The sequence below is a fragment of the Muntiacus reevesi genome, chromosome 1 (genome assembly GCF_963930625.1).
Source record: "Muntiacus reevesi chromosome 1, mMunRee1.1, whole genome shotgun sequence".
NCBI lineage: Eukaryota > Metazoa > Chordata > Mammalia > Artiodactyla > Cervidae > Muntiacus > Muntiacus reevesi.
In genome coordinates, this window is record NC_089249.1 from 51887917 (window position 1) to 51910052 (window position 22136).

General features: G+C 53.5%; 1 protein-coding gene across 1 annotated transcript in view; it reads right to left on the reverse strand.

Moving 5' to 3' along the window:
- CACNA2D4 (calcium voltage-gated channel auxiliary subunit alpha2delta 4) overlaps positions 1-22136 on the reverse strand; it is a 65151-nt gene that overhangs the window by 42128 nt on the left and 887 nt on the right. The window contains exons 2-19 of the mRNA XM_065936852.1: positions 21063-21144; positions 19684-19800; positions 17797-17856; positions 17028-17190; positions 16707-16838; positions 13212-13272; positions 12468-12618; positions 11638-11712; positions 11285-11374; positions 11095-11208; positions 10635-10713; positions 8919-9067; positions 7828-7890; positions 6984-7064; positions 6354-6428; positions 5656-5742; positions 5068-5139; positions 84-145 (exon numbers count right to left, since the gene is read on the reverse strand). Of these exons, the coding sequence (XP_065792924.1) occupies positions 84-145; positions 5068-5139; positions 5656-5742; positions 6354-6428; positions 6984-7064; positions 7828-7890; positions 8919-9067; positions 10635-10713; positions 11095-11208; positions 11285-11374; positions 11638-11712; positions 12468-12618; positions 13212-13272; positions 16707-16838; positions 17028-17190; positions 17797-17856; positions 19684-19800; positions 21063-21144 (1713 nt within the window). The remainder of the gene's footprint in view (positions 1-83; positions 146-5067; positions 5140-5655; positions 5743-6353; positions 6429-6983; positions 7065-7827; positions 7891-8918; positions 9068-10634; positions 10714-11094; positions 11209-11284; positions 11375-11637; positions 11713-12467; positions 12619-13211; positions 13273-16706; positions 16839-17027; positions 17191-17796; positions 17857-19683; positions 19801-21062; positions 21145-22136) is intronic.

Genomic DNA, 22136 nt, shown 5'->3' on the forward strand with positions numbered 1-22136 from the left:
CCCAGACCTGAAAGTCCCACCTGAGCGGTTGGCCCTCACATTGTACCCTCTCCTCCCCCCAAAATAAGATCTAGGCCCCTCACCTGAAAGGTGTGTCACTGATGTCCGTGAAGAAGTAGTCGTTGGTCAGGAAAAGAACTCGCTTCTGAAAGAGGCACCAGGGAAGGGTGCTGGCTGGGGGGGAGAGGTGCCAACCACCCCTCCCTCCCTCCCCATGTGCTGTCTGGTGCCCCCCCTCTTATTCTGCCCCCCCACGCCCACCCTGGGCCTTCTCCCACCGGCATACTGCAGCCCCGGGGAAGGTGTGCCTGATTGAGGGCCATAGTCCAGACTGCACTGTCCCTATGGGGCCAGGAGTTACCACGTGTACCACAACTCAGGAATGGAAATGTGAAATCTCAGTTACCGTCAGTTAACAGAAATGGAAACCTAGAAATCCTGGCTGGCTGGTGGCCCCTGCGCTGGCCAGTGGCCGTGGTTCAGGAGGGACCAGCACAGGCTGCTGGCTGGAGCTCACACTTGTACATCCCACCAGGAACCGCCTGCCTCTGGAGTCCAGACCCCTCCAGGCCTTGCTGTCCTTCACAGCTTCTCTTTCCTTTCAAAGCTGCTATGTTGAGGTTGAGTTGAATTTGCACAAGTCAGGGCATCGGGGGGTATGCACAGTGGCTAAGACGGGCACAGGCGTCAGACAGCCCTGGTCTGAGCCCCACTGGCCACTCGTGGGCTGGTGAGCTTGGGTGAGTGATCTCATGCTTTTGGGCATCGCAGTTCCATTTGTGAAGCAGAATCGACAAGAGCATCCCCTGTGGATTGCTGGGAGGTGGTGAGGGTGTTTGTAGTGGGTGGGAAGGGCAGGGCTGACTTGGGCTCTGGAGCCCCGTAGGCTGTACCATCTGCATACACTCGGATGCCTCTGGGAAAGCTGCACACTGCACTTGGCCACGGGGCTGTTCTTATCCCCTTTGTCTTTTTTTCAGGCTTTTCTTCTGGGTTGGAAACTGGAGTAAGATGTTGCATGGGACACAGAGTGAGAAGGTAGCAAAAAAGGTTTGTTTCAATAGGAAACCAGCCGTGGACCAAACCAGAAAGGAGAGTTCCCAGCTTGGGCCTCGTCCTGCCTGATGTCCTCTGGCCCCCTCTGCTCCCAGTTGGGTGGGGGGGTCTGGGAGCCATGGGGGCAGCTGGGGGCCAGCCAGGGCATTGATGGGCTCCAAGTGGGGCTGGTTTGAATCTGCAACTGGGGAGCATTAACAATTTTTTTCTTTCTGTCTCTCTTTTTTAATTGAAGAAAACGTTGAAATGCGCACATCTAAATGTAGCATTTCAGCAGTTTTGATAAATGTACGTTGCTGTGGGATTACCTCCTGGGGTGAGATATGGATTGCGTTCAGCTCCTGAAATCGCTCTGCCTTCTTCCGGTCGGCCCCCCACCTTCCTGGGCGGGCTCTGTTCTGACCTCCATCCCCACAGGTTAGGTTTGCTGTTTTCACAGCGCAAGCCCTTTCGTGTCCACTTTTGCTCCATGTGGTGTCCCTGAGACCCACCCGTGTTGTTGGGTGTGTCAGCGCTGTGTTCCTTTCCCTGCCGAGTTCTAAGTGCTTCAGGGAGGCGCACCACGGTTTACTTCCAAGTTTGCCCTCCATGGGTGGTCATCCGGGGTGTTTCCAGTTTAGGGCTGTTTTGAATAAAGCTGCTGTGAACCTTCTTCTTGTGGACGTGTGTCTTCATTTCTCTTGATAAGTACCAGAGAAAGAATTCCTTTGCAAAATATGCAGATTACGTTTGCCTTTATAAAACACTGCCAACTTCCCCAAATTATTTTATTATACTTCCACTAGCAATGTATGAACTCCAATTTCTCCATATCTTTGCCAGAATTTGGTATAATCAGTCTTTCAAATTGTAGTTTCGTTAGAGGGTATGGAAGTAGTTTTAATTTGCATTTCCCTGACAACTAAAGTTGCTGGTTGGGCTTGTTGATCATGTCTGTTTCTTCATTTCTAAAAGTTCTGCTAAAGTGTCTTGCCCACATTTTTTTTTATTACATTGTTAGACTTTTTGTTAGTAATCTGGAGAAGTTCTTTATGGTCTGGACACAGTCTATGTCTGGATTTTCATTTTCTTAATTGTGTCTCTGGATGAACATAACTGTTTTTTGATGAAACTCAGTTTTTCAAATATTTTATGTTTAATGCCTTTGGTATTTAGTCAAAGAAAACTAAATAACCTTAGGCCATAAAGATTTTCACCTGCTTTTTCTTCTAGAAGTCTTATAGTTTTAGCTTTTATGTTGAGAGTTTTGTAATTGAGCGACATTCAAATTAATTTTTGTGTATGGTATGAGTATATCTCAATGACTTTTCATACATTTATTCAGTTGTTCCGGCAACATTTGTTGAAAACACTTTCCTTTCTCCATTGATTTGCCAAGGTGTCTTTATCGAAAATATGCTGGCAACTTGTTGTTTTTCTGTGTGTTTCATTTCTGTAGTCTCTGCTCCATGGATCCATTTGTCTATTCATATGTCAATACCACTCTGCTTGGTTACTGCAGCTTTGAAGTAAGTTTTGAAATCAGGTACTGTGAATCATCCATCTCATTCAACAAAAGGAATCTGTTCTTCTTTTTCAAGAAAGCTTTGGCCATGTTAGGTCTTTTGCATAGTCATATAAATTTTAGAATCACCTTCTTCTTCTATGTCTAGGAGAAGTCTGTTGGATTTTTTTATTGGGATTGTGTTGAATCTATAGATTAATTTGGGGGAGAATAAACATCTTAGAAGTATTGATCTTACAACCCATAAACATGGTTATACTTTCCTATTTATTTAGTTTTTTTATTTGACATTCTTTCTGCAGTGTTATGTAGCTTTCAGTGTAGAGGTCATATATGTGAAATTTATTCCTATTTTATATTATTTGTGCTATGGAAATTGGAACTTAAAAGTATTTTCATTTTGCAAATGTTTCTGGCTATATATAAAAGTATAATTGATTTTTATAACAGTGACTCTGTGTTCTGTGAACTGGCTAAATTTATCTATTAGTTCCAGCAGCTGTTTTGCAAATTTGGGGGATTTTCTATGTGAACAATTATCTTGCTGTGAACAAAGATAGCTTTACCCTCTCCTTTCTAATTTTCATGCCTTTTATTTCATAGGTCTTTGCCAGGTCCAGGGCAATGTTGAACGTAAGTGGTGAAACCAGATACCCTCACCAAGTTCACAATCTTAGAAAGTGTTCAGTCATTCACCACTGAAAGTGAGCTTTTTCACACATGCTTTTTTTTTTTTTTTTTAAATCAGATTAGGACGTTTCCTTCTGCTCCCAGTGAAGTTTTGTCATGTGTGTTCAGCATGCTTTGGGGTGGCCAAGTGGTGGCTTCCTCTGGTGTGTTAATGCAGTGGGATAACTTCACTCTGTGCGGCTGTATCTTACACTTGCTCACATGACAAACCCCTCAACGCAATGTCAACCTTTTCCCTTTAAACAGCTGTCTTTTTGAGAAGCTAAAAGAACGGATGAAATCTTATCCTAACCCACGCACTTATCATTTCCAGTGCTGCCCATTTTTCTTTGTGTTGATCTAAGTTTCCATCTGTGTCATTTTTCTTCTGCCTGAAGAATTTCCTTAAGTATTTCTCTTAGGGATGAACTCTGATCTTCTTTATCTGAAACTGTCTTTATTTCACCTCTTTTTGAGATGGGAGCACCCCGACACCTGTGCGTGGGAGTCTGGTTGAGATAAGGGTGGAGGTGTCTGGAAACCACCTCTGCCTTTTCTGGTTCACAAGAAGGACCTGCTGGACCTGGTGGGTCATCAGAGATGCTGAGCAGCCTGCCCGAGGGAGGCCCTCTCAGTCCAGAGCTTGAAAACAACAAGCAAAGGTCACAGAACTGATGCAGGTCCCAGTGAGAAACAACCTGTACCATCTAAAAGGAATGCAGAGAGTTACTTTCCTTCCCAGGGCTTCCATGCTTGCCTTCCAGGAAAGTCCGTGTCTGTGAAAGAACCTGGGTCTAATTGTTGCCGACGGATGCCCACGTTCTTCCCTTGGAGGCAAAAGGGCAGCGGTAGTGGGAGGGAGGAGGTGACATTTGTAAATATGTCAAGGGACAATGCAGAGTCAGTGCCAGCCAGTAGGGCCTTTTACACAGAAAAGAGGAAGCCGTCCCTTGTAAGTGACAAGCGAGTCTGTGGGGACAGGAAGGCATCGCTGGGTGGACCCATTCTTGAAAATCAGCTCTGAGGAGCAGCAGTGATTTTCATCTTCTTCACAGATGACATGCTTTACAAGAGCTGCTAACAGTTTGCAAAATTAACTGTCACTTTCCCTGTTTCCAGGGGCTTCCCTGGTGTCTCAGACAGTAAAGAGTCTGCCTGCAAAGCAGGAGACCTGGGTTTGATCCCTGGATTGGGAAGGTCCCCTGAAGAAGGTAACGGCAACCCACTCCAGTATTCTTGCCTGGAGAATTCCATGGAAAGCGGAGCCCGGTAGGCTACAGTCCATAGTCCATAGCCAGACAAGACTGAGCAATTAACACCTTCCCCCTTTCCTCCATAAACAACAAAAGGGCCACATAGCAGGCAGGTAAGGCAGAAAGAGGGCTTCCCAGGTGATGCTAGTGGTAAAGAACCCACCTGCCAATGTAGGAGACATAAGAGATGCAGGTTTGACTCCTGGGTTGGGAAGATTCCCTGGAGGAGGGCGTGGCAACCCACTCCAGTATTCTTGTCTGGGAAGGTCGCAAAGAGTCGGATACAACTGAGCAACTTAGCATCCACGCAAGGCAAAAAGAAGATCTGTGAAGGGCTGGGCTTGCTGCTGCTTCACCCCAGGTCCCTGAGAGGCAAGCCCTGGAGAGGGGTCACTCGCTGGCCAAAGAAGCTCTCTGGGTCTGATGCCAGCTGGGCTGGGCCCCTCACTTGGGCCCTCCAGACTCCAGCAAGTTCTCCAGATTTACACTCTGATTCAGCCAGGTCCCTTGTCACCACCGCCAACCTTAATTAACCAGGATGCCACATCCTGGGACCAGACCTCAGTCTTTTCGTGGAGTGCTTACCCCTTTGTCCAGCGGGACTTTGACGTCCATGGAGAGAGACCCGGTCTCCCCATTGATCATGGCTGTTCTCAGCTTCGAGGAGAAAGGAAAGGAAATCAGTTGCTTGGCACACACTGGAGTGTGCTCTGAGCCTCAGCTCAGAGGTCAACCCTGGGAACACACTAGGTTTTCTCCTTTCCCCTGCGAGCAGAGCCCAGGAGGGAAAAGAGATCTGCTTCTAGGGCTCTATTCCCCTTAGCTGGAATTCTAGAATTCACCAAGATAAGGTTCCCAGTGGGCTGAGGAGTGAGCGACACTGCGGCCAACCCTCCAGACACAAGTTCCTCCAGGAGGAGATCCTGACGCCAAGGCTGGCCTACAGCCACCTGAACCCAACCTCTGTGGCTACAGACGCGAGCTCCTTCAACCTCGGAGGGAGAAGCTGTTAGCTCTCCGGGGCCGTAGGGAGAACTATCTGTTAGCAGCACCACTTCTGCTTTGAGCCTGGAAAGTCTCCGCTGAGGGAGCGGGGTGAGCTCAGCGCCTACGCACCCCTCACCCCCGGGCCCTGCCGTCCAGACACCCACCCTCTCCCCCTGCACCACTCACCATTCCGGCCTGGTCCTCCCACTCCACTTCCGAGAGGTCCACGCTGTTGTAGTTGGGCTTGGGCTTCAGTTTCTTCCCCTCTCGGTACTGAGTGGGCCAGACGGGGGAGAGACACGAGGTTAACACAAGGCCCTGCTCAAGCCCAGCCCTTCCAGAAGGCCCGTGAGGCAGAGCTATAAACCAGAGCATCTCGGCCATTCCTCCACCCGAGGCAGAGGGGCCCTGGCCAGATTGTTCCCGGCCTTGGAGGGAGATCTCCTTTTACGAGGAGCTTGTCCTGGTTTTGGACTCTAATTGTTAGAAAGTTCTTCTTCATCCAGGGCGGAAATCTGTCTCCTTGTGACTTTTACTACTGGACCACCAGAGATGTCCCTATTTTGGGTTCTTAAATGGAACTCATTCACTGTTTTAACTGTTTCTATAAACTACCCCCGAATCTGGGTGTGGTGGCTCAGATGGTAAAGGACCTGCCCAGAATGCGGAAGACCCAGGTTCAACCCTGAGTCAGGAAGATCCCCTGGAGGAGGGCATGGCTACCTACTCCAGTACTCTTGCCTGGAGAATCCCATGGACAGAGGAGCCTGGCGGGCTACAGTGTATGTGGTTGCAGAGAGTTGGACATGACTGAACACACACACATGTACTACCCCCAAATCCCATACAGTTAAAACCCCAAGGCAAATAGTGTTGGCACCTACCAGGGGTCGGAGGTCAGGATGCGAGAGGATGTAGCCATTGTTGGTGTTCAGAAAGGCATAGCCGTGCACCCCGAGCTGGGGAGACAGGGATTGAGGGGGTATCAGGGGGCCTTTGTGCAGGAAGATGGGGACTGGGCAGGGAGGAGGACCAGGATGGGGAGAAGTGCCGGAGACCACAGAGCAGGAAGCAGCTGACGTGGCCAAGGATCCCAGGGGCCCCAGCCTCCGTCCCCTCTGCTCTGAGCCTGCACATCGAGGATATGTGTGTGTGTGTGGGGGGGGGATGTCTAGGGGAGTGTCTGGGTGTGGGTCAGCAAGGCAGGATGTGGGGGGTGATGTCTGGGGGGCATGCGTGGCTGTGGGACAGGAAGGCAGGATGTCAGAGGTAGGGTGTCTGGGGGTGTGTCTGTGTGGGGGATGGGGGTGGGATGTCAGGGGTGGAGTGTCTGGGGAGGGGGCATTAGGAGGAGGAATGCAGACCCCGTCCCAGCTCTGGTCTTGGCCACCCTGTCCGCAGGGAGGCTCCTGGGGGAGGCTGTGACCCCACTCAGGGTCTGTGACCTCCCTTCAGGGAAACGGAAGTGGCTCCTGGGGGCCTGTGACCCCACTCAGGGGCTGATCCAGGCTCACCTTGTACCGGGGCGCCAGCTTCATCAGCTCCCTCAGGGCCACGTCAGAGCCCACTACGCCCAGAAGGATTCCATGGGACCGCTGGAAGGAAATGCCGGTGTCAGGGGACCCGGCTTCCCATGTGCGAGGCCAGGCTGGACCCCCGGCCCTCCCAGACCCGCCAGAGGAAGCCACTTGCACCTCAGGTGGTCCTTCCTCTGCAGTTAGAGTTTAGGCTGAGATCCTGGAATAAAAACCTAGAACCTAGCAGAAGAGGCCCCAGGAGGAACCTCACGCTGGGAAGATTACTGTCCTGTATTCACACTGAAGTTGTAATATTTAAATGAAATACAGAGTTGAATGAAATATCAGCCTTCACTGCAGAGGCTGAAGTACTGGCATCCGGGGAGACCCTAATCTGAGGGTTTGGGGGCTCTGAAGCACACGGGGCCTGTAAGGAAAGATTTTCTGGCCAGACGGAAGAGGTGAGGCTCTCAAACTCCCCCACCAGAGCCTTCACAGATAAGTCAAGCCCTGCCCACACCCGCAGGGTCAGAGTGGCTTTGCTGGATGCCGGATAGGTGACCCCTCTGGCCCAGGAACCCCAGGCAGGGTCCCACATCCAGAGCAGCTGGCCAGCACCCGGCTGGGTGAGCAGAATCACAAGGCAGCTTCCGGAAGTGAGGATCCCGCCCCGCCTCTCCCGACCCAGAGATGTGAGTTCCTGGGCACAGGGCCGGGAACCTGTGCTTACACCCACCCATGATGACCCTGTCAAGAACCCGTGTCAAGAACCCCAGGTCTAAAGATGCCGGCTGGCGGCCCCAGCTCTAACCTGGGCAGCTGCTCACGAGCGGCCACTCACCGTCTCATTCTTCTTGCTGAAGACAGGCATGGCCACAGTGGTCAGCAGTGCCAGGCTCTGTGCCTGTGGGTGGAGAACTGTCAGGGAGGGTGGGCGACGGGACAGATTCTGCAGATGGGGACCTGAGTCACCACGACTGCCCCCAAGGAGGCTTACCTTCTCTGCATGAGGAGGAGAGTTGGCAGAAAGGATGGAGGAGAGGGGGCTGGAGGGGGGCTGGAGCAGACACCACAGCAAGCAAAGCCCTAAGCCAGGGCAGGTCTCAGAGCCCTGAGCCTGCGGCCCTGCCCTGAGCCCGCTCACCCAGGCCTCTTGTCTCGGCCATGCCCAGGAGGCGGGCACACCCACAGGACAGATCCATCTGTGCAAGAGCCCAGGAACAAAGGCTCAGACAGCAAGAGGACATGTCAAGGAGCCACCGGGGCACAAATTCTGGCCACTGAGATGCCAGGTTAAGTGTCCGGTAAGACTCTGCGGATGTTTCCCATAGAGTTGGGGCATGCGCTCCTCCCCTCCTCCACCGGAAGCCTGGAATGTGGCTGCCACCATTCTGAGCCCCTGTAGCCACATGCACCAGGAGGACCCCAGGGATGGCAGGGGAGGGGGCAGTGGGAGGGGCCAGGGAGCTCGTTGTCCATGTCCAGGCTTCTTGTACGGGAGAGGGAAACACACATCCCTCCTGTGGAAGCCACCATTCCCAGGTCTCTCTTAATCCCAACCAGATGCGGGGGTCTGTGTTCATGATGGGGTTTAAGGAGCATCAGGATGGTCCCCTTTCCCAGACATCTCATCTGACTGTCTACCTTCCAAGTCTGGTAGTACATGGGAGGGACCTGCAAGTGTCTCATTGGACACCAGGGTCCAAGGGAGGATGTCGGGTTAAGCTGCAGTATCTAAACCATTGGTCAGTCCCCTTTCCTCCTGGAGTGGGTGGGAGAGGACAGGGAGGCAGGCAAGGACCACGGAGGAGGGACAGTCTGGGGCCGAAGGCTCTGTCCATGGGGGACGGCCCTGGGTGTGGAGGTCACTCCACAATGCCTCCCCAGGAGGTGCTCTGCCCACCCCTCCCCCACCCAGGAGCCCCCGCTTGCTCCCTGGGGCCCCACCTTGCTGTCCATGTAGGCTTCAGTCCAGGTGATGTCATGGTCGTGGTTGATGACCATGGGCCGGCTGAGCACGTGCAGGTACTCCATCACGTTCTCCTGGGCGTCCGCCAGTGTGGAGATCTGTGTGTAGTAGCCTGGTGGGGGAGAGGGTGGTTGCGGATGCAAGGTGCACACTCCCAGCCACCGACGGCTCTTGGCTGGGAGCTGCCCTGGGTCAGGCACTGGGCGCTGCTGCTCCCGAGGCCACCCACTCCCGAGGCACCCGGAGGCCGGTGGTGCTGCAAAGACATGAAGGCCTGGCCCTGCCTGGACTTGGGAGAACCTCCATCCCCCCAAGATCTAGAGTTGCCCTGGGAGCAGCAGGGCCTCAAGTCAGGGTACAAGGCTGCCCCTCAGCCCCCGCAGGGCTGTCCTGCAGGGATGCCCCATGGCAAACAGCTCTGTCCCGGGTCTTTTAATTTTTTATTTTATATTGGAGTCTAGTTGATTTATGTCTTCCCTGATAGCTCAGTTGGTAAAGAATCTGCCTGCAATGTGGGAGAACCTGGTTTCATTCCTGGGTCAGGAAGATCCACTGGAAAAAGGATAGGCTGTTTTAGTTTCAAGTGTATAGCATTTTTCAAAATTTAATTTTTGATTTTGTATTGGAACTCCTCACCGCCTGCCCCCCACCCCCACCCCTCAGGTCTATTTGCAGAGAGCCTTCCTCCTCCTATCTCTAACCACAATCCTCCAACAGTCATGGGGAGGGGGCTGCAGCTGAGGCAAATGCCGTACAGGCTGTGACTGGTTTAGCATGTGTCTGCTCACCATCACCCACAGGACGCCCTCCCCAGCTCTGGGGAGCCTGGCCGCTTTTACTCCCAGGACACCTCCTGTCTCAGACACTTTGATGCCCTTCCTCGCTCTCCGCATCTGACTCACTCCTACCACTTCTTTATGTCTCACCTTAGACACACATCCTTCAGGAGGCCTGCCCTGACCCCCCAGATGCAGGAGGGCTGCCCCCCACCTACACTTTGGGCAGCCTGTGCCCCTCTGCCCACAGTTCAGTTCAGGTTGCCCCCTCACTGACGGCTCATGTGTGTGTCTCCCTGCCCCACCTCCCCGTCCTCCGGACAGAATCAGGGCGATCCCAGCCATCCTGACCACATCCATTCCCCAGGGCTGGGACCGTCCGCCAGCCCACAGCAGGTGCTCGGACATCCTGCTGGGGTCTAGGGGCCTGAGTCAGCACCGTGAAGCCTGGGTATTGGGTTCCGGCCCAGAGATGCGGGCTGCTACACACAAAGCCTTATTATAGAGAAAGCGATGGCCTGTGCCCTGAGTCTAGAGCAGAACCAAGCCCACGGGCTTCATCTGCAGCAGCAGGAATGGAGGCCAGACACCAGACAGCACTGACGTTGAAATGTTGGCCCCCTTGTCTGCCTGATTTTCCGTGTAGCAGTTTGGGTAAAACCTCATTTGAAGAGATGGGTCTCCCTTCTGCAGACCCGAGGTCACCACCTCTGGGTGTGTCTCGGGGGGGTGTGTGTCATGGGGTGAGAGCCCCACAGGGAGCAATCGATACCCGCCTTGATTGTCCGAGGAGGAAGGGGGTGTATGCAGTCACCTCCGCTTTGAGTTTTGCACCGGAGCCTTGGCTCAGCGTCTGTGCTCAGGTGAGGCCCCGGACACTCTGGCTCACGTGGCATCACTCACCTTTGTTGTTGCAGGCGATCCACTTCAAGCGGTCAGCAAAACTCACTTCCCTCCCAATCAGGTAGGTGAAGACCCGGACCTAATGGATGAGACCCGGTGGGCTTGAGTCCTGGCTGCTAGGGGCCTGGCTGCATCTGGGTCTAGCTCTGGGTTTTGGACTGTGCACTTTCAGCCCTTCTAATGGGGAAGGGCCCAGGGCCTGGGCTTATGGCAGGGGGGATGCCTGCCTGGTGTGGGGGCTCATGGGGGGATGCCTGCCTGGTGTGGGGGTCTGCCTGGTGAGGCTCACAGCCTGCAATTTTCCATCCCCACCATATTCTGTGCCCTTGAGTGGGGCTCTGCAGTCACCCTGATGTTGGAATGTCACCCTGGGTCTCATGGGCCAAGCCTGCAGACACAGCAGGAGGAAGCACTCCGCTGGTCCCTCCCCCCTTTCCCGACACCACTCCCCGAGAGGAACCTTGCGGTCCGGCCAGTTGTACTTCTCCAGCACAGGCTCATAGTCTTCCACGGCCCCGTCGGTGATCAGCATGATGGCCTGGTTGCACAGGCTTCCTTGCCCAGCCTCTTGGAACTGCGGGAAGACGTGGTCATGACTCCCCTGCTCCCCTGCCCCATCCCTGCCCAGTTCTCCCCAACCCACATCAGACCTGCTGCAGGATCTGGAAGGCTTCACGGAGGGCTCGGTCCACGACCCCCACACCTTTGACCATCAACTCATCCACCAGCTGTTTGAAGTGCTGTTGGAGGTAAGAAGTCAGAGGAGGCTCAGTGGTCACTGACCCTGGGAGCCTTCACTGTTGGCGGTGCTCTCAGAGGCTGTGCAGAGCTACTTGCCAGGAAGAGCAAGACTGCAGGACCCATCCCCTAATCTCACAGCTGGACCCCTGCAGCAGAGGTTTCTCAGATGCCCCCAGGAGAAGCTGAGAGGCCGCGAGTGGCCGGGGGCAGACCACCCCCTATCCCTGGAAGGAGAAGCCGGACGGGTTCCAGGTACACCCACCTCTCGGTTGTCCCGATCTGCCTGGACCAAGATCCCCTTAAAACAAGGCTCGATGTAGTGGATGTAGTCGTTATACTGCAGAGGGTGGAGGGCAGAGGCCAAAGGTCAGAGGGCAGAACACACAAGGTCAGTTTGGCAAGTCAGGGCCCAGTGACTTGCTCACAACTCACGGAGAGTCAGGGTGGGCTCACCGGGGTCCCTGTGTAATATGATATCGGGGACCCTAAGCTTTTGGCAGTTTCTCTGAATAGAGGGAAGGAAGTACAGTGAACAGCATTCTCCCCCGAGTCCTAGCCTGGGCATCTTCTGGGGAGGCTGGCTGGGTGCCATCCAGCCCTGGAGCTCACAGAGTCCAGGAGTCACCCAACTCTTCTCTCCATTTCTGTCTGTCTGTCCCTCCACTTCATCCCTTTCTGGGGCAGGTGGAGCGGTCCTCAGGAGAATCAGGACAGTGGACTGCTGGTCCTTCCCTCCTGATGTGTCTGGATTTGGGGATGAAGCAAGTGGGAGCCGGGGGTCTCTCACCCTGCAGAAAGGAGGGTCTTCCCAGGGTGACACCACCAAGGGCACAGGGGTAGGGCCGAGTTAGAGACCTACTTAGAATCTCCTTCATCTAGATCGGACCCCAGACTCGTCTGAGAGATCAAGGAGAGCTACTGCCTCAGAGAAATGGACATATGCACTTCCCACACGATCTCAGAAACTGTGGACCCCTGGAAGCCCATCCTGGGTGGGGGCCCCCAGCTACAGGGTGTGAAGCATCGAGTGCCCATAAGTAGAGGTCACTCTAGTGCAGGTGGAGGTATTTCTCGAATGGGAGGCATGTTTACCGCAATGATATTCACGAAGTCGTTCTCCCCCAGCGTGTCCAGGATGGTGGAGACCGTGTGCTTGGCGATGGTCATCCGCAGCCCCTTCATGCTGCCGCTTGTGTCCACCACGATCACGATGTCCTTCGGGGAGGTGGCAGCTTGTATGTACCTGTAGCAGAGAGGGAGGGACAGGTCAGAGGTGGGATAGCTGGAGTCAGAACCACCATCAGCCAGGTCTCCCTTGTTTCCATTCAGACTCTGGCTCAAAGTTCAAGTCAACGCGCAGGCTTGCTCGTGTCCGGAACCACCCAGCTGTTTGGCAGCCATTGCGGAGGGAACGATTGGATCGTGCCCACTGAGCAAGCTTGTCAGGTGGGGGTGTTCAAGTCTTGGTAGTGACCCTTGTCTTTGGTTCGGGCCAGCCTGGGTCCCAGGGGGATCTGACAGTAGGAAGGGAGGGAGCCGGACCCCCCCAGACCTGGTTATAGATCTGCCAGAGGAAGGGTGCGGGGGGAGAGGGGATCTGGCCTAGGGTGAGTGTGCTGTCAGCTCAGGGCCCTGGAAGAAGGTGTCGGGCGGCAGGACAGGTGTGGTCAGTCCTGGGGCAGAGCAGCTGTGGGGTGATGCAGACAGACACTCTTTTTCTCTTATTCTGGGTTAGTTCTGCACACCCGTGGCCCCAGGGTGGGTGCAGAACAGGCCCTGGGGGAGAGCTAGGCAAAACCATATCAGCCCCAGAGGCAGGCCCCCGGGGTCGCTTACCAGCCACGGTTCCGGCAGTCGAAGGTGATGACTCCGTTCTCATCCGGCGTCCACTTGATGCCTGGGGAAAAGAAGGCCTCACTCAGCGAGGCTGCTCCAGAGTCCCGGGCTGGGTGCCGACCCCGGGATGGCCAGGATCCCTGGGGCAGAGCCAGCTGGGTATGTGGGCAGTGTGTGTGGGACCAGTCATCACACCCTGTAAACTGAGGGGCAGCAAGGCGGCAGGCAGCTGATGGATGGACACTCACCCCCAACTGCCCAGATCCAGAGCTGGGTTCACTTCGCAGGTCGGACCCCCCAAACTCCTGAACTCCCAGGCCCCGAGAGACACGGGTGAGGCCTGACACATGTTCCTAAGTGGTTTCCCCACAGATGAAAACCTCTGACTGCAATCACGTGGACCTCGGACTAGTTGAAACCAGATTTTCTTTTTCATTTTGCTCCCCTTTTTTCCCTTTTTCTTTCCCCCTTTTTCCTTTCTTTTATATATATATATATATATATATATATATATATACACATTTTTTTTCACACTGTACAACCCCCTTCAGGGCTCACAGCCCACAGGTACAGAGGCTGGGCCAAGGTTGCAGGCTGCAGTTGACTCCATGAGCGCACCAGGAGGAAACTAGACTGGTGATGCTCAAAACCTCCCTTGGATGCCAATAAGTCTGAGAACTGAGCAGGAGATGAGTGGGCTCCCGAGGCCCCTCCCCCATGTGGCCTCTAACCCCCTTCCCTGAACATCCTTGGGGAGCTGGAACCCTATCCTGCCTTCGCCCTGGTGCACACAGTCCCTCTTCAATAAAGAGCTCTGCTCGCCTACACGTCTTGAGGGGGAGATGTTCATTTCTATGGCCTTGTTTTCTTAGAATCTGGAAAGGCTCGGGAACACACACCAGATATTTGTATCAGATAACAGTAATAGCATCTAATTTGGGGAGATTAAGAAGTCAGGGTGGGGGCAGAGATGTAAGCAGGAGAGTTCTCAGGTGCCTTTTTTACTGCAAGGAGGGTAAAATATGATTTAATTGTAAAACCTTGTGTTATACGTGCCTGATAAATCCCTGTTACCCATGCAGGACTAATGACTAAACAGAAACAGAGGAATAAGTTCAGAAGTGATAGGAAAAAAAAAGAGAATCGGAGGGGGAAAATTTATGAAAAAAAGGTAAATCATTAAAAAAGAAAGAAAGAAGCAAAAGGAAACATAAAAAAAGGAGAAGAAATCTAAAAAATAAGATTATAGCATGTCCAAATGTATCAATATAATACATGAAAATGTGCTTAACTTGCCAAATAGTAAAAGAGATTGTCAGATTGAATAAAAATTAAAAAGCTATATGCTATTTTCAACAAATATGGCTAAAACAAAGTGACATAGAAGATTGGAAGTAAAAGGATGGAAAATATATAGATATCAGGCATATACCAACCAAGAACACACTAATTTCTCTATGAATATCAGATGAAATAGACTTAAAAAGTGTGTTGTAAAGGTTAATGAGGAGCAAGCAGACATAAAATCAGTAAAGGCATGGAAAATTTAAATAATACGATTGACAAGCTTCATCTAATGATGTGAGCAGAATTTCTATCCAACAATTAAAGCACCCATATTCCGCTCAAGCACATGTAGAATATTTACAAATGTTGATGACATATTAAGCTATTAAACTAGCTCCCAACTAATTTCATACAATCAGCACCAATATACACCATGTTCTCTGGCTGCAAACAACCGAATTAGAAATTTTTAATAAAAAGATAAAGATAAAATCCCCATATATTTGGAAATTACAAAACACACTGTTAAATTACTAAAAGTTCAAAGAAGAACTCACAAGGGAATCCAAAAATATTTAGAAGCAAACAACATTAAAACACTACCCTGACACCAAGAAGCACAAAGATTTTTGCGGGTCAAAAGTCACAGTGAATAGAGTGCAAAGGGAATCCATGAAATGCAAGGAAATAGCCAGACTGTAAAGAGAACTCAGTGACAACAAGAGCAAACAACCCAAGACAAAAATGGGCAAGCTTTGTGTCCGCACACAAGTTGACGCCTCTGGGAGCCCTGATGCAGCAGAAATTCCACCCTGGGGAAGGCTGGAGGGACATGAGAGTTGTCTTCAAGCCTTTGAAGGGCTGTTGCATGGAAGAGGGATGAACTTGCCCATTGAGGCTCCAGAGGACAGAAAAGAACCAATGACTCGCTGTGGATTTGGGTAGTGAGACAGGAGTGTCCCCTGGCTTAGACGGTAAAGAAATCCGCCTGCAACGCAGGAGGCTCGAGTTTGATCCCTGGGTTGGGAAGATCCCCTGGAGAAGGGAATGACAACCCACTCTAGTATTCTTGCCTGGAGAATCCCATGGACAGAGGAGCCTGGCAGGCTACGGTCCAGGGATTGCAAAGAATTGGACATGACTGAGCAACTAACAATTTCACACACTTTTTTCACAGGAGGGTCCACCCTGGGGAACCTGTGAGCTCTGAGGTTGTTTTGCACTCCTCCTAAGAGAAACCCTGGGGGACATGGAACCATCCTTAGGACCCCCCGGGACAGGCTGGGGCTGGGGACCTGGGGCCCTCGGCTGCAGTGCTTATACCTGGACAAACGTCTCCTTGAGCAATAAAATACAAAGAAAGTATAGACTAAAAATAACTGCACGTGTGTGCAGTTGAGGCAAATTATGGACAATAGATCTAAAAAACCAAAAACACAACTGCCACTTCTGAAGAACTGGGAGCAAAAGCAGGGCACTGCGCATGTCCCCTGCACTCAACACCACCAAGGTGTGGGCAGACCACATAGGCACCCCTCCAGCCCAACCCTGGGCCACACCCCTACCCTCACCCTGATAAAAGCAACCAGCTCATCCCCCACGGGAGCCAGCAAGGGAAACTGGGTTTTGTCCTTGTTCCTCACTGCTGCAGCAGGGGCCCCAACTTTAAAGCCTTGCCTGAATTTCTTGTTTGTCTTCTAGTCAATTACTGTTGATTAAGGGGGTAACACTTGTCTCAGAAAAGAGGGCCATGTTAAGGCTTTCTGGAGAGGGGGTGTGAGCTGTGGAGGTGAATCCTTTTAAATGAGAAGTAAAAGAAGGCAGAGCTCTTGGAGACCTTGTAGATGGGCTTCTGTTTTCTGTTTGGTCAGTAGTCCAGGGAGATTCCCCCACTGTCTGCTGGGCTGGCAACTAGCCAGTTCAACCTCATTCCTGCTGTTGAACATGGACTTTGCCCCATTTCTCCAGGGAGGATGCGGCCTTCTGAAGTTCAGAACTCTTTGGCCCTCCTTTCCACCTCCCACATGCTTCTTGCAGGACCAGAGTCCGGGTGGGCATTGATTGGCTATTTACTGAGGGGTCCAACGGCATCGTTGGTTCATTCCGTCATCAGTTATCACTTGAAAGTGTGCTTATTGGGTTGCAATGTCGCCTTGTTCCCAGAGACAGAGCCTGGAGGACTGTGGAGATGCCTCCCCGAGTCCTCACCTGGGTAGATGCGGAAGAACCCCGTGGAGCTGCCGAAGTACTGCCAGGTCAGCGTCGGGTCTCTCTGGAAGTTCTCCACAAAGACAGCGTTCAGAGCTTCGGACATGTAGATTCCATTCAAGATATCTGGGTCTAAAGGGTGAGGTTGTGGGGGGAAATGCAGGGGAGATGAGATCAGTCTTCACCTGCTGTATATATGTGCACACACACATGCACACACTTGAAAGCACATTGCCTGCAGTGAGGCCATCCACACCCAAACTCACTCTCCTCTGACCTGGGGGCTGCATTTACTCCCCGGGGTGGGGGTCTGGCGGGCACCTTTGTTGTAGACGTTGGTGGGCAGCTGCACGCTGCTCAGGGTCGTGTTCACCAGCAGGTCACTGAAGTGCGCGTTGGCCTCTAGGAGGAACTCGGCCCCCAGCTCCACGTATGCCCCGCTCGAGTCCTTCTCGTTGAGGAGGACGGAGTTGTAATAGTCGAACTAGGGTGACCGAGAGGGACCGGGGGAGAGAGAGGGCCAGGCATGGGGGGTGTCAGCATGAGCCAAGGATTCCAGCCATCACTGATTCGGGGCAAGTTCCAAACAGTTGGGCCTGGTGGTTGATTCTTTGGGTTTTGAAAAAACTGTCTGGATTATGGCTTCAGTCCCCACTTTGTTTGGTGTGTGGACACAGTCAGCGTTGGGACAGACGGGCAGACACAAATTCAGGGGAGGTGGGCAAATGGAGGTGCCCTCACCAGCACCCTGAGCTCTGATGGGTGTGGGAAGGCTCCTGGGACCTAGAACGCGGTCCCTACACGGGGGCTTCCCTCTGAAGAGACAGCCTGCAGTCTGGCCCTGGACTGGGCCGCAAATGGCTCCTCAAGGACTCAGAGCGGCTTAGAACCAGCCCTCAGGTTCATTCACACCAGTGCAGTTCAGAACCAACCCCTCAGGTTCACACACACCTGCATGCATTGAAAGCCGATGCTGGGCCTCTTCCCCCCTACCCCCTGCCCTAAGTCCCGTCCTCAGCGGACCCGGGTCAAAGGGCTTCGGAATGTTAGTCATCGTACCTCCCAGGGCTATGGGGGCAGGAGGACTCACCACCAGGGACTCGTTGAATTCATGGTTCAGGTCGGCCTCCTCGGCAGCCTCCACCAGATTCTGCGGCGGGGACACGAGGGGGAGAGTGAGCGGGGAAAGGAGGCCAGTGGCCGTATAAGGTCCACTCCCAGGGGTCCACCCACGAGAACCGGGGACAGACACTCAGACCAGCGCCTGCACACGAACGTGCACAACAGCGCTAGTCACAGTGGCCAAAAGGCAGACAGGTCAGAGGACAGGAAACCAGTCTGCAAGGCGACACACAGGGTCCTTTCAACTACACAGTGTTCAGGGGAAGCTCCGACACGGAATGTTCCAGGGAAGGTCGGACACAGAAGCCTGGGGAAACAGCCAAAGGGTCAGCCGTGGCCAGGGGCAAGCAGGACTTTTCAAGGCAGTGAAACTACCCTGTAATCTATGGCAGTGGGTACATGTCATTACACATTCATCCAAACCCTTGTGATGCACACCAAGGGTGAACCCTCAAGCAGACTATGGCCTTCAGGTGACAAAGACGTGTCAGTGTCAGTTCGTTGGGTGTACAAATGTACCATCTGGTGGGAGTGTTGGTAGCTGGGAAGGCTGTGTTTGTGAGAGCAGGGGGAGTAAATAGGGACTCTGAGCTTTCTTCACAATTTTGCTGTCAACCTGAAACGGCTTTAAAAATTCAAGTCATTGGGACTTCCCTGGGGGTTCAGTCGTTAAGACTGCGCTTCTACTGCAAGGGATTTGGGGTTGATCTCTGGTTGGGGAACTAAGATCCCACATGCTTCATGGAGCAGCCAAAAAAATAAATAAATAAAAAATATATATAGAAGAAAGAGGAGTTCCCTGGTGACCCAGTGGTAAAGACATCAAGCTTCCAGTGGAGGGGCCATGGGTTTGATCCCTGGTAGGGAACTAGATCTCACATGTTGCAACTAAGACCCAGTGCAGCCAAATAAATAAGCAAATAACTTAAAAAAAAAAGATAAAGGAAAGAAAAGGCGCAGTAAATAGAAGTAGAGACACAGCAGGGCATTTATTACCAGGAAGATGGGATTTTACATCATCTGCGACCCTCTGGGTCTCTGTTTATCCTCCTGTGAACTGGGCAGAGCAATCCTTGCTGCCCTGCACCCAATCCCTGTGGCTGAGGGCAAGATGAAGAAGTTCCACGGGGCAAAGGCTATTTAGTACTGCTCTGCAGGAGATTCCCCACGGGCACCCTCATGGAGGGTCTGTGGCTGTGACCATGGAGGGAGGGGGGGAGGAGGGGAGGAGGGAAGCAGGGGAGAGGGGATGAGGGGGGTAGGGGAGGAGGGGATAAGTGGGAGGGTGGGGAGGAGTATATATGGGGGAAGAGCGGAGGAAGGGAGGAGGATGGGAGGAAGACGGGAGGAGAGGGAGGGGGAGATGGGGAGGTGGGGAGGGAGGGAGGAGGGAGGGGGGAGGTGGGGAGGAGGGAAGCAGGGGAGAGGGGATGAGGGGGCAAGGGGAGGAGGGGATAAGGGGGAGGAGCGGAGGAAGGGAGGAGGATGGGAGGAAGACGGGAGGAGAGGGAGGGGGTTCACTTCACCAGCGGTCACCCCACAGCCCTCCCACCCACCATTCACTCAGTGGTGACTCCTGGGTCCTCACTCTGCACCCTGTCCCACCACTGAACCTGAGATCGTGATGCAGGTCCTTCTTGACACCATGGGCTGACCCTCCAGCCCCGGACGCTGTTCCCTAAGGCAGGGTACCCACCCCAGCCCTCCCCCTCTCCCGTTGCCCCCACTCCACCTTCTCTTTACAAGGGTCTGGTGGCTCGCAGAGCTACGGGGCGGAAGGTGATGTGGGTGGGAGGGCCCAGGCTGGGTGTTCAGTGTCTGGGGTGGGCAGACCCCCAGCCCCCAGGCTGAGCACCTGGACAGCCTCCACTTTCCTGCGGAGCATGGTCTCCATGTCCTCCGAGAACTTCCTTACTAGCTCCAAGCCATCCACCTCCTTGATCTTCAGACTGGACTCCACGTCCTTATATTTCTGTTCAGGAGATACATGGAGATGTACACCTGTTTTCTGGGACCCGGAAGTCCACCTTGATGGCTAGCAGCCTCTGCCCTCCCACTGGATATTCACACTGGGGCTAGGATGACTCTGTCTCCTCCAAAACCTCCCCTGCAGATGACAAGTGACTTCTCTTATCAGACGTCCTTTGATTCACATCCGTCAGAGGGAGAGGCTGAAGCCCAGAGAGGTTGTGAAACTCAGCTGAGGTCACACAACTGTTCAGGGGCTGGGCCTCCACATGCTGCCTCCGGGGATGGCTCTCAGGGGCTGCAAGGCCTGAGATCTTCGGGGCCCCCTCACATCCTGTGACCGTCGGCCAGTGAGCCTGGGCACTGAGAGAGCCACTGAGTCACTGTCTAGGCCCTGGGAAGCCACCTGGGCACGAGTTACTTAATTCCCCAAACTGCAAGTCCGCGGCTTTCACCCCAGACAGCCACGGCTCCAGCTCCCTCATGAGTCAGAGGAAGGAGAAAATCGGAGGAAACTTGCTTGGCTGAGGGGCTGGTGTGGTGGTCAGGAGAGTAAGGGGAGTCGGGGGGAGCTGGCATTGCTACCTGCCCGGGGTCAGAACAGCTGGAGGGGACAGGCATGACCTTAAAAGTCATGGGCTCCTTTCAGCAGTGCTTAGGAAACAATCTGAAGCTGCCGAGGGGATAAGATGGGGAACATGGACACTCGGCCATGGGCAGTGGGACAGCAGCACCCTCCTTTGTGATGGTCTGGAAGTCGCAATGCTAGGGGGCCTGGAGCTTGAGGGGCCTAGTGAGAAGCTGGTGGGTTGTCTTTAATCGACAGAGCAGTGAACTACTCATGGGGGTGGTGGCCAGCTCCTGCCCAGGGGCCCTGCAGCCAGGACACCGCGGCAGGCAGGTTGGAGCACCGAGCGGGCGGCTCTCCGCTGGCCCCTCCCCGCTCCCCAGTGTGGGGCCTGCATCTGGCCCACCCACTGCCTCTCCCGTTGGTCCCTCACCCCCACAACCTCTTGTTCCCTGATCCCATCTCAGCATTGGCTTCCCAGCCCCTGAGCTGACATCCCACCAACTTGCTCTGTGTCTCAGGTAAATCGTTCCCCTCTCTGGGCCTCAGTTTCACCATCTGAAATGGGGATTGGACTAGATGGTCCCCAGGGCCCCTCATAAGCATGGACATCCTGCTTCCCCACCAGGACAGAGTTCCTGGCTGACCGCCTGGCTAACTGCCTGGCTGACTGCCTGGCTGCCCTGGGTGGCACTGACCTTCTGCAGCAGGAGGGAGCCCGAGTACTTCGTGACTGTGTCATACAAGTCCCGGCCAAAGGTGTCTGCCCACAGCTTCACTCTGCCAGACAGAAGGAGGACATGTGTGCATGCATGCATGCACACACACATGCATGTACACACACATGCATGTACACACACACGGAGACACAAAGATGCACACACATGTGCGTGCACACATGTACACACACAGAGATGCACACATGCACGTGCAGACACACATGTGCACGCAACATGCACATACATGCACACACTCACACACCCTTGTAACACATGCACACATGCACACACATGCATGCACACACATGTACACAAAGGGAGACACAAAGATTAACTCATGCACACACGTACACACACACATACACACGGAGACACAAAGATGCACACCCATGTGCACACATGTACACACGCATGCACACACACACAGAGACAGAGGCACACAGACGCATGTACACAGGAAGCCTGTGACTACACGCAGAGACACCTACTGCTGCACATATACAAACCTGCATAATCACGCAGGGACACACATAATATAGACATACACGTAGACATGGACACACACAGGCACACACACAATTACACACTGACATACACCCAAGATAACACACAAACAGTTACAGTCCACCCCCTCTAGGGCAGGGACCTAGAGGATCCGTCAGGACTCAACAGTTACACTATGATCAGAACACCTTGGCTAGGACCCCGCTGAGGGGCAGAGCTGACCACCCGGAGCCAAGCCCTAACCCTACACCCCGAGGGCTAGAGAGAAGGGAACAAGGCTGGGGGTGGGCAGGCTGGCCGGGAGACCCTGAGGACGTGCACAGATGCAGCTCCTCAGCCAGCTGTCCTCCAGCTGCCCCTTGCAGGGTCACCCCGGGGCCACGGCTCCTTCTAAAGGCTCGGTGTGGGGGGTGTGAGGCAGAGAGGCCGAGCCTCTGAGCTGTGTCTGGGAGGTTGGGGCCACAAGCAGGTGACAAAGTAGAGGTGGGACCCCCTCCGTGGGGACAGTGAACCTCAAACCTCATACTCAGCTCAGCCCCACACAAACCC